At 33.1% G+C, this 12,500-nt stretch overlaps 1 protein-coding gene across 2 annotated transcripts in view; it reads right to left on the reverse strand.

The window, feature by feature from the left end:
- TfAP-2 (transcription factor AP-2) overlaps nt 1–12,500 on the reverse strand; it is a 185,604-nt gene that overhangs the window by 152,898 nt on the left and 20,206 nt on the right. Inside the window, exons 3-4 of one of the 2 annotated variants that reach the window (XM_068393123.1) lie at nt 9,114–9,236; nt 8,216–8,344 (exon numbers count right to left, since the gene is read on the reverse strand). In XM_068393123.1, coding sequence (XP_068249224.1) covers nt 8,216–8,344; nt 9,114–9,236 — 252 coding nt within the window. Of the gene's footprint in view, nt 1–8,215; nt 8,345–9,104; nt 9,237–12,500 lie in introns of both variants that reach the window. The other variant, XM_068393121.1, reaches the window with a different exon arrangement.

The following is a 12,500-nucleotide window of genomic DNA, read 5'->3' on the forward strand; positions in this document are numbered from 1 at the left end:
TGAGAGAGAGAGAGAGAGAGAGAGAGAGAGAGAGAGAGAGAGAGAGAGAGTTTGTGAAAGAAAGAGAAAATTTGTGTGTGAGAGAGAGAGAGAGAGTGAGTTTGTGAAAGAAAGAGAAAATTTGTGTGTGAGAGAGAGAGAGAGAGAGAGTTTGTGAAAGAAAGAGAAAATTTGTGTGTGAGAGAGAGAGAGAGTGAGTTTGTGAAAGAAAGAGAAAATTTGTGTGTGAGAGAGAGAGAGAGAGAGTTTGTGAAAGAAAGAGAAAATTTGTGTGTGAGAGAGAGAGAGAGAGTGAGTTTGTGAAAGAAAGAGAAAATTTGTGTGAGAGAGAGAGAGAGAGAGAGAGAGAGAGGAGAGAGAGAGAGAGAGGAGAGAGAGAGAGAGAGAGAGTTTCTGTGTGAAAGAAAGAGAATTTATATATGTGAGAGAGAGAGAGAGAGAGAGAGTTTCTGTGTGAAAGAAAGAGAATTTGTTTGAGAGAGAGAGAGAGAGAGAGAGAGAGAGAGGAGAGAGAGAGAGAGGAGAGGAGAGAGGAGAGAGAGAGAGAGAGAGAGAATCTTCGATGTATACGGAGTTCATAATCTACACTAGCACAATGACATAAGAGATAAACATATTTTTCATTTTATTAAAATAAAAATCTTATTACTTTTTAGATCATTGCACACGGACGATAATAAAAACGACGGTAAACACAAACAATAATTACTCATCTTCATTCCAAGCTATATTTCAATTGAAGTGAAAACATACACGTAATGAATAAACATCAAATAAATGCAATCATTATTTTAAACCTAGTGGTATCACCACAATCACTAGTAAATGGATACTTATTACTAATATATATTTACTCTCTCTCTCCTCTCTCTCTCTCTCTCTCTCTCTCTCTCTCTCTCTCTCTCTCTCTCTCTCTCACACACACACACAAACGCAATCATTATTTTAAACCTAGTGGTATCACAATAATCGCTGGTAAATATATAGTTATAAACTAATAAATATTTACTCTCTCTCTCTCTCTCTCAAACGCAAATCATCATTTTAAACCTAGTGGTATCACAATAATCACTAGTAAATAGATACTTATATCTAATAAATATCTAGTCTCTCTCTCTCTCTCTCTCTCTCTCTCTCTCTCTCTCTCTCATGTCACGAGCCTTAAGGATCAATAGGAAAGTTGTCCTATGTAAGAGTCACTCAACAAAGCGATACACAATCTGCTTCTCTCGAGCTATGCCTAATGGATGCGCCTCTTTAAAAATCTTGCATGACCATTCTTTTTTTAAAAAAAGTCTTTGTTTATCCAGGATGACTGCGAGGAGAGTTTGTCAATCCTGTCCTGGCGTGATATCGTCCGTTGTCAATGTGTAAATGTAACGACATTTATATCTGGCTTAAATTTGATCTTGCTGTGTGTGTGTTCTTGAAGCAGACGACGTAAGTATGGATGATCTCACATGACATCTTTGATGATGTAACCAAAGACAAATGACTGTCGATTAAGGTCAATGAGGAAATGTAAACATGTTTAAAGAAATCAAGGAGATTATTATTATTATTATTATTATTATTATTATTATTACTTGCTAAGCTACAACCCTAGTTGGAAAAGCAGGATGAAATAAGCCTAGGGACCCTTAACAGGGAAAATATCCCAGTGAGGAAAGGAAACAAGGAAAAATTAAATATTTTAAAAAGGGTAACATTAAATATTTCCTACATAAACTATAAAAACTTTAGGAAAACAAGAGAAAGAGAAATTAGATAGCATAGTGTGCCCGAGTGTACCCCCAAGCAAGAGAACTAACCGAAGACAGTGGAAGAGCATGGTACAGAAGCTATGGCACTACCAAAGACTAAAGAACAATGGTTTGATTTTGGAGTGTCCTTCTCCTAGAGGAGCTGTTTAACATAGGTAGAAAAATGAGATAGACTAGTGTGCCCGAATGTACCCTTAAGCACTAGAACTCTAACTTAAGACAGTGGAAGACCATGGTACAGAGGCAATGGCACTACCCAAGACTAGAGAACAATGGTTTGATTTTGGAGTGTCCCTTCTCCTAGAGGAGCTGTTTAACATAGCTAAATAGTGTGATTTCTATATAGGACATACAACATACTGTTTATTAAAGATATATGAAGTGTAATCACTTGCAAAACACAAATAGACATACAAAAGTTGCATTTCCATCCCCTTTATTATATATAAAAATTTCTATTCAGATCTCCCCTACAATACAAAAAAGAAAAATTGAAAAAGGAAAGAAAAACAAGAAGGGAAAGAAAAACAAGAAGAGGGGAAACAAAAGGTGGCCTCAGGTAGGGCGGAAGGAGAGAATGGCACTGATAGTGTGCCTCCCTTCACAAGTGCCACAGGTAAAGGAGAGACCGAGTTGGCACCCAGACGACAGTGCTGATATCCTCGCTAGGACACACGCCAAAACAGGGCTCCCAGGAGTGAAAAAAAAAAAATAAAAAAATCGTACAAGGTAATGGCAATATCAGAATAAGTTAAATTCAAGTTTCCACTAGACATATATTATACATGTAAAATTCACTACACAATTTTTTTATATAAAATTCATTACCCCAAAAGTTTTATACAAAATTCATTACTCAAAATTTTTTATATTAAGTGAAAGTTTTTTTCTCTATCGTTTCCTAGATTTACTCTTTGATAATATTATAGCTTTATCAATTAAAATGAAAAACTACGGTAAATATATGTAAAATTCACTACACAATAATTTTTATACAAAATTCATTACCCAAAAATTTCTGTAGAATTCATTACTCAAAATTTTTTATATTAAGTGAAAGTTTTTTCTATCGTGCCTAGCTTTACTCTTTGACAATATTACAGCTTTATCAATAAAAAGGAAAAAAATACGATAAATATTTACCAATTCAACGTAAGCGCCTTGTTGCATTAAGACAGGACTCCAGTTCAAAATTTCCTCTGATATGGGAAGAAAATCCAAAATATAACGAGGAAAATAATTTTTCTCATATCTATCCGAAGTAAATTCCTTATTACATTGATATTGAACATCAACGTAAGCGCCTTGTCGCATTAAGACAGGACTCCTGATCAACATTTCCTTTGATATGTGAAGAAAATCTAAAATATAACGAGGAAAATAAGTTTCTCATATCTATCCGAATTAAATTCCTTATTACATTGATATTGAACATAAACGCAAGCGCCTTGTCGCATTAAGACAGAACTCCAGTTCAAAATATCCTTTGATATGTGAACAAATTCTCAAATATAATGAGGAAAATAATTTTCTCATATCTATCCGAAGTAAATTCCTTATTAAATTGATAGTGAACATTAAATGCAGCATTTTTTTTACTGATGTCAAAAGTGTAAGATCACCGTACCCCTATTGTAACTCTGTATATGGCTTTTGCTGAAATAAAGATTATTACTATTATTATTATTATTATTATAAATACTTCAACTAATGCTAAAAAACCGTAATGGCAATCACTACCAAGAAAAGATCATTATCAGTCACTATACAATCTCTTCTGTTCATTCCCCTAGCATCTCATTAACCTTCCCAATGTGTATCTCCTCAACGAAGAACCAAATAGCAACTTTCTATCATTATCTCCTTTTGTTTACCTTCGCCCCCTTGTCAGTCACGTGACAATTTCAATTAAAAAACAAACGCCCTGACGACCTTTCCGAAGTGCGGTTGCATAATCGCCTCTATGTCAGGAGGACGTAAGTGCCATATTCATAGATGTGAGCAGATGTGGGTTATGCCATTTCAGCAGACAGTACTGTAAGGATGGCTCGTGCAATGTCGCCGTTCAAGTTGCAATCTTTCTCGTATATCCATCTCAATTAATAGAAACACAGCCGTCATTATTAAGACGAGATTTTGGGAAAATAAAAAGGCATCTATTCATATCCGAACAAAATACCACGTACGAAAAAAATGTATTTTTAATAAATTATATGAAAAAAAAACATAATCAAATAACCAATTTACCCTCAAAATACTAAATAAAAATCGTGATTAAAAATTAGATTAGTATATAAAAATAATAATAATAATAATAAAAATAATAATAATAATAAAAATAATAATAATAATAAGTGACATTATTATCATAATTATTATTATTATCATTAGTATTATTATTATTATTAATATCCAAGCTACAACCCTAGTTCGTAAAGCAAGATGCTACAAGCCCAAGGGCTCAAATAGGGAAAAAAGCCCAGTGAGGAAAGGAAATAAGGAAGTAAATAAACGATAAGAACAAATTAACAATAAATCATTCTAAAAACATCAGGCTCATTGATGTAATACATTTATTTTAATTGTATCGTACAGTAATATTTAAATGATCAGCGGGACTTGGGTGCCAAAAAAAAAAAAAAAAAAAAAAAAAAAAAAACTCATCATAGTACACATGCGCAGTGAGAGCGGTGAGTGTGGCACTATCAGCTCTACTCTATCTACGTCATCTGAACCCCGTAAAATTATATTTAAAAAAATCTTCCAACGTTACGAGTTACGGGGCAGATATCGACAGGTTGAGAACTCTCTCTCTCTCTCTCTCTCCTCTCTCTCTCTCTCTCTCTCTTCCCCCTGGCCTTCTGGGAAACAGTGGATCCTATCTCTCGACATTAAACATCCTCACCTGGCCATCAATGGAAGAAGAAGAAGAAGAAGAAGAAGAAGAAGAAGAAGAAGAAGAAGAAGAAGAAGAGGAGGAGGAGGAGGAGGAGAAAGATAATTCCTTAAAATGATGATAGTGACGAAGGGCGAACCAAAAAAAGGAATACTAGTTATTATTATTATCATTAATTGCTAAGCTACAACCCTAGTTGGAAAAGCAAGATGCTACAAGCCCAGGGACTCCAACACGGAAAACAGCTCAGTGAGGAAAGGAAACAAGGAAAAATTAAATATCTTAAGAAGAGTAACATTATCATAAATATCTCCTATATAAACTATAATATAAAAAACTTTAACAAAACAAGAGGAAGAGAAATAGGATAGAATAGTGTGCCCGAGTGTTCCCTCGCTAAAGAAAGGAATACTAGTTGATAAAATTGTAGGCCTATACCATACACTACTCGAATCACTATTTCCCAAATATTTTCTACACACTCCCTACTATTTTTCACCCCGTATTCCTAGTACACATTTCGAGCGTACTCGTTTAACTTCTAAAATCGCGCTGTCCCTAACTCCATTACACGGTTCACAGATGTGATTTTTATCAATGAATCACGTCAATAGTGTGTGTAAGACGAGGGGGGGGGAGGGGGGTAGGGGAGAATGAAGAGAGGTCTCTTGAAACAATACATGTCTCGTAGTAGTACGACGAAACAGTGCGATACGAAAGCCCGGCAGGGGGGGGGGGGGCGCCTCCCCCTTGAAGCCACTGCTCCCCCACCCCACAAAGACGAGGGGGAGAGGGGGGAATGAAGAGAGGTCTCTTGAAACAATACATGTCTGGTAGTAGTACGACGAAATAGTGCGATACGATAGCCCGGCAGGGGGAGGGGGGCCGCCTCCCCCTTCCAGCCACTACTCCCCCCCCCCCCCCCACAATACCCCCCTAGGTCGTGTTCTAAAAAAACGATATATACAAGACCCAGTCTCTTCCACTAACATTCATGCCTGCAGCGAGAGGAATTTTTAATTAGCATTTTTTCTCTTGTGGAATTTGATGCAAGCTAATGGCGATGGAATGTTCTAAATTAGACTCGGGTGCCGCCGCCAATAAGCTGCGCTTATAATTCTTCCTTAAAATAAGGCCTTCTCTGCTAATAGGGTTCTCATTCTCTCGATTTTTTTCCCACTCCCGTTTCATTCTCTTTTTTCAGAAATTACGTTTTTTTGGTTGAATCACACATCGACAAATTCAATTAATTCAATTGAATCATGAATGCCATGTAGGGTTCTCGTTCTCTCGATTTTTTCCCACTCCTGTTTCGTTCTCTTTTTTCAGAAATTACTTTTTTTGTTGAATCACACAACAAATTCAATTGAATCATGAATACCATGTTAAGCGCAAGAAGTTGATTCATGAGTATGGAGATTCATCCTTCCAATCGTTTGCCTTTCCTCCAATCATAAGGTCATCGAAAGATGTTGGTGGAAAAATAAGATTTATAATTCTTCCTTAAAATCAGGCCTTCTCTGCTAATAGGGTTCTCATTCTCTCGATTTTTTCCCCCAACTCCCGTTTCATTCTCTTTTCCAGAAATTACGTTTTTTTGGATGAATCACACATCGACAAAATCAATTGAATCATGAATGCCATGTTAAGCGCAGGGAGTTGATTCATGAGTATGGAGATTCATCCTCCCAATCATTTACATTTCATCAAATCATAAGACCCTGTTTCATTTTCTTTTTACAGAAATTACGTTTTTTGGTTGAATCACACATCGACAAATTCAATTAATTCAATTGAATCATGAATGCCATGTTAAGCGCAGGAAGTTGATTCATGAGTATAGTGATTCATCCTCCCAATCGTTTATCATTTCTCAAATAGGGTTCTCATTCTCTTGGTTTTTTCCCACTCCTGTTTCATTCTCTTTTTTTTTCAGAAATTACGTTTTTTTTTTGGTTGAATCACACTTCAATCAATTCAATTGAATCATGAATACCATGTTAAGCGCAGGACTTGATTTTTTCCTACTCCTGTTTCATTCTCTTTTTTCAGAAATTACGTTTTTTTTGGTTGAATCACACGTCAACAAATTCAATTGAATCACGAATGCCATGTTAAGCGCAAGAAGTTGATTCATGAGTATAGTGATTCATCCTCCCAATCATTTAAATTAATTCTATTGAATCATGAATGCCATGTTAAGCGCAAGAAGTTGATTCATGAGTATGGAGATTCATCCCCCCAATCATTTAAATTAATTCAATTGAATCATGAATGCCATGTTAAGCGCAGGAATTTGATTCATGAGTATGGAGATTCATCCTCCCAATCATTTACCATTCATCAAATCATAAGATCATTGAAAGATGTTGGTGGAAAAATAATCCTCTACGCAAAGATGTTTGCTTTAAAAAAAGGATTGGGAAACCAATCACATTAACATAACCCCGAATCAATGCATGAAAAAAAAATCCAATCAGTATATCTCAGTATTTCCAATATAATCACGAGTGGGTGTAAAATTTCGAAACATATACCAGTGTTACAAATAAGTTTTTCATCTTGACATATTCCTAAAATAATGTAAAGGGTAATTATAAATACCATATATATATATATATATATATATATATATAAACCCAGATTTACGATTTTGTTTACTAGTATACCCACGAGTGGGTACAAAATTACAAAACATCTACCAGTATCACAATTACGTTTTTATCTTTGTATTTTTTAAAATAATCTAAAGATGATTCATAACTACCGGATATATACTTAAATCTACGATTTTTTTCACGATTATCATAAAACATTTATCACTTGTTTGAGTTTTGTTCTATACCGAAACATGTTTTCAAGGATATGAATGCACTAGTCTCTTCATTCGTGGTGAAATGGAGCTAGATCATATTTTGGGAACGTGAAATATATACTATACTCTTATCATATCGAAAATTAAATATATAAACTTTGCCTAAATTGCCCATTGGAATACAGAACATGATCCATTTAGTCTACAAAATAAAAAGATATCTATTCATATCCAACTAAAATACCACGTGCGAAAAAAAATTGTTTTTTTCAATTATATAAAAAAAACTAAATCAAATAACCAATATACCCTCAAAATAATAAAAAAAAAATCGTGACTAAAAATTAGATTGGTATATAATATAAATATATATATATATATATATATATATATATATAAATCAAATACCCAATATACCCTCAAATTAATAAAAAAAAAAAACAATAGTAATTGAAAATTAGATATAGCAAAACCCTTATTCTGAAAGTTCGAAAAGGAATGCAAATGAACACGATTTAGACAAAACGACGATTAAAAAAAAAAAAAAAAAAAAAATTTCAGCTAATGACGGCAACCTAGATATAAAAATAAACCTTATTCTGAAAGTTCGAAAAGGAATGCAAATGAACACGATTTAGACAAAACGACGATTTAAAAAATAAAATAAATAAAATAAAAATTCAGCCAATGACGGCAACTTTTAGTCTGGAGGACTGGGCCTGAATTGGGCACACTACTCACCGGTTCTTCAATAGCATGGGGATGAATGGTATTGCTGAGTATGATGTCTTCGTGTCTTGTGCCCATGAGGACGGCCCCTGCTCTGTCGACCCCCGTGTAGCTTCGGTCGTACAGACCCACCTGTCCGCTCTGGAAGGCCAGAAAACACCATATCGCCATTAATTACGTTGCTTTGGGAGAACGAGGGGGATATATATTCAATTGGGGGGACTGTAGTGGGAATACATTTCATAAATACATGAATACTCCTATTGTATAATGCTAATTTATTGGAATTTGAAGTAAATTGAACATTTATCAGGAAAGATTAACATGGATACTCCTATTGTAAATTATCCGAATTTGCAGTAAATTAAACATTTAGCAAGAGAAATGTATTAGGATAATATATTTACGAGAATATAAATTCCAGAAAAAATACGAAGGTATCTATATACATTCATGAATACACCTATCATATATGTGAATTTTAATAAATTAAACATTTATCAAGATTAAATGCATTAGGATACTTCATTTATGAGAATATAATTTCCGGAACAAAATACGAAGGGATCTATATACAGTTGTAGGGACTGTAGTGGGAATGCAATTCATAAATTCATTGAATACTCCTATTGTATAGTATCCGAATTTGAAGTAAATTAAACATTTATCAAGATTAAATGCATTAGGATACTTTGAGAATATAATTTCCAAACAAAATATTTTCTATGGATAGGATATAAAATAATATAACAAACAACATACCTGTGTACTTGAAAGGATACATCATTTATATATATATATATATATATATATATATATATATATATATATATATATATATATATAAAATCCTGAAAACAGAATAAAGAACGGGAAAAGGGAAAAGGGTATTAAACCTTACACTACTTACGACGTGTAGGGGGTCCTCCCTCCTAGGGACTTCGTGTCTGTTTTGCAGAGTGGCTGAGGTGTAGGTCGTGTAGTTTGCTGGTAACGAGTGCAACTGGTAAGGATCTGCCGCCGGATGATGTGTCTACAAAGGGAAAAGTAAAAAAAAAAAAAAAAAGATTAAAATTTAAGAGGACAAAATGTTTGAAAGACGCGCGTCTGCCTAAACAGAGAACATGGTGACAATACTAAAACCAATTGTTCGATACATTTTAGCATATTCTAGAATTAGATAAATCTTAAATCTATGACTGAACTGTATTTCTTATACCTCTAAAAATATTATAGCTGAGGTAGGACACATTAAAGCCAGGTAGGCCACACCCTAAACCAGAATAAAAAAGGTAAGCCACATACTAAACCCACACCTATAAGTTGATAGGGTTAATATCGTTAAGTAAATAAATTAACAATTTCTGAAACCACAATGTACATTAACATTTTGGTGATTGGAGGAATAGGTTAAATTGAGACAAGAAATCCCATTTATGAAAACGTGACACGAAAATTAATGCATAACAATTAACGCAAATCTACACTGTTAGAAAACGCCGTAATTTTAATCGGAAAATCTCCGTAAAAATATACTGCTCTCAATCGTATTTCAGTAAAATACAGGCGACCGTAATTTTACTTTTGTTATTATCTTTTACGGATTGGTGAGCGTAATATCACTCCATTACGTTAATATCTCCGTTTTTAAAACGGTAAAATTCTTGGAATAAATATTGCCTGACATTTAACGTTTTGTTACTGCAAATTTTTAAGTGTAAATAAATTAACAATTTATGAAAACACAACGTACCTTAACATTTGGTGCATAGAGTAATGGGTTAAATTGAGGTAAGAAAGCAAATTTATAAAAATGTAACACGAAAATTAATGCATAACGATTAACACAATTCTATGAAAGGTACCAAAGTAAAAACGGTAATAGATAAGAACTATGTTTAAACACTTCCGTAAAATTTAGCGAATCATTTAGATAAATCCAATAAAATTTAACGAATCATTTAGATAAATCCACTAAAATTTAGCGAATCATTTAGATAAACCTGGTAAAATTTAGCGAATCATTTAGACAAATCCAGTAAAATTTAGCGAATCATTTAGACAAATCCAGTAAAATTTAGCGAATCATTTAGACAAATCCTGTAAAATTTAGCGAATCATTTAGATAAATCCAGCAAAATTTAGCGAATCATTTAAATAAATCATGTCAAATCTAGCGAATCATTTAAGCAAATCCAGTCAAATTTAGCGAATCATTTAGACATATTCAGTCAAATTTAGCGATTCATTTAAGCAAATTCAGTCAAATTTAGCGAATCATTTAGATAATTCCAATAAAATTTAGCGAATCATTTACATAAATCCAACAAAATTTAGCGAATCATAGGTAAATCCAGCAAAATTTAGCGAATCATTTAGATAAATCCAATAAAGTTTAGCGAATCATTTAGCAGTCAAATTTAAGAGTCATTTAAATATATCTAGTAAAATTAAGCGAATCATTTAGATGAACCAGTAATTTAGATAAATCCAGTCATATTTAGCGAATCTTTTAAATAAATCGAGTAAAATTTAGCGATTTCATTCTTGAACGAAGTCATAGCAAATCATTTAGATAAATCTGTTCTGCAAAGATATACATTACTCACAATCACCACTCGTTCCTGTACGGTAATATATATATTTTTTTTCACTAGATTGGTATAAACCGCAAAACTTTTCAAACGTGGTTTCTTCCTCATTATCCACGGTGAGCTCAGATATGCCTCTAGACACTTTCATTTCGGAGTACGAAAAGGATTTTTTCCGACATTCATTCTATTTTTCACGATTTCTGGCCAATGATAAACGAGATTTTTTTTTTCAATATCCTCTAAAATTATAAAAAGTTTCGTTATATTAACACCAAAGTTTTCCGTGATTGAATGAAGGAATGATTCTAAAACTATAAAAGGTTTCGTCATATTAACACCAAAGTTTTCCGTGATTGAATGAAGGAATGACTCTAAAACTATAAAAGGTTTCGTCATATTAACACCAAAGTTTTCCGTGATTGAATGAAGGAATGATTCTAAAACTATAAAAGGTTTCGTCATATTAACACGAAAGTTTTCCGTGATTGAATGAACGAATGATTCCTAAACTATAAAAGGTTTCGTCATATTTAAACCAAAGTTTTCCGTGATTGAATGAATGAATGATTTCTAAAACTATAAAAGGTTTCGTCATATTAACACCAAAGTTTTCCGTGATTGAATGAAGGAATGACTCTAAAACTATAAAAGGTTTCGTCATATTAACACCAAAGTTTTCCGTGATTGAATGAAGGAATGATTCTAAAACTATAAAAGGTTTCGTCATATTAACACGAAAGTTTTCCGTGATTGAATGAACGAATGATTCCTAAACTATAAAAGGTTTCGTCATATTTAAACCAAAGTTTTCCGTGACTGAATGAAGGAATGATTCTAAAACTATAAAAGGTTTCGTCATATTAACACCAAAGTTTTCCGTGATTGAATGAATGAATGATTCCTAAAACTATAAAAGGTTTCGTCATATTAACACCAAAGTTTTCCGTGATTGAATCAATGAATGATTCTAAAACTATAAAACATTTCGTTTTATTAACACCAAAGTTTTCCGTGATTGAAAGAATGAATGATTCTAAAACTATAAAAAGTTTCGTCATATTAACACCAAAGTTTTCCGTGACTGAATGAATGAATGATTCTAAAACTATAAAAGGTTACGTCATATTTAAACCAAAGTTTTCCGCTTTATTTCAATGGTGATTGAAGGAATGAATGATTCTAAAACTATATAAGGTTTCGTCATATTAACACCAAAGTTTTCCGTGACTGAATCAATGAATGTTTCTAAAACTATGAAAGGTTTCGTCATATTAACACCAAAGTTTTCCGCTTCATTTCAACGGTGATTGAATGAATGGATGATTCTAAAACTATGAAAGGTTTCGTCATATTAGCACCAAAGTTTTCCGTGATTGAATCAATGAATGTTTCTAAAACTATAAAAGGTTTCATCATATTAACACCAAAGTTTTCCGTGATTGAATGAATGAATGATTCCTAAAACTATAAAAGGTTTCGTCATATTTAAACCAAAGTTTTCCGTGATTGAATCAATAAATGTTTTTAAAACTATGAAAGGTTTCGTCATATTAACACCAAAGTTTTCCGCTTCATTTCAACGGTGATTGAATGAATGGATGAATGATTCTAAAACTATAAAAGTTTTCGTCATATATAAACCAAAGTTTTCCGCTTTATTTCAATGGTGAATGAAGGAATGAATGTTTCTAAAACTATAAAAG

The sequence above is a fragment of the Palaemon carinicauda genome, chromosome 19 (genome assembly GCF_036898095.1).
Source record: "Palaemon carinicauda isolate YSFRI2023 chromosome 19, ASM3689809v2, whole genome shotgun sequence".
NCBI lineage: Eukaryota > Metazoa > Arthropoda > Malacostraca > Decapoda > Palaemonidae > Palaemon > Palaemon carinicauda.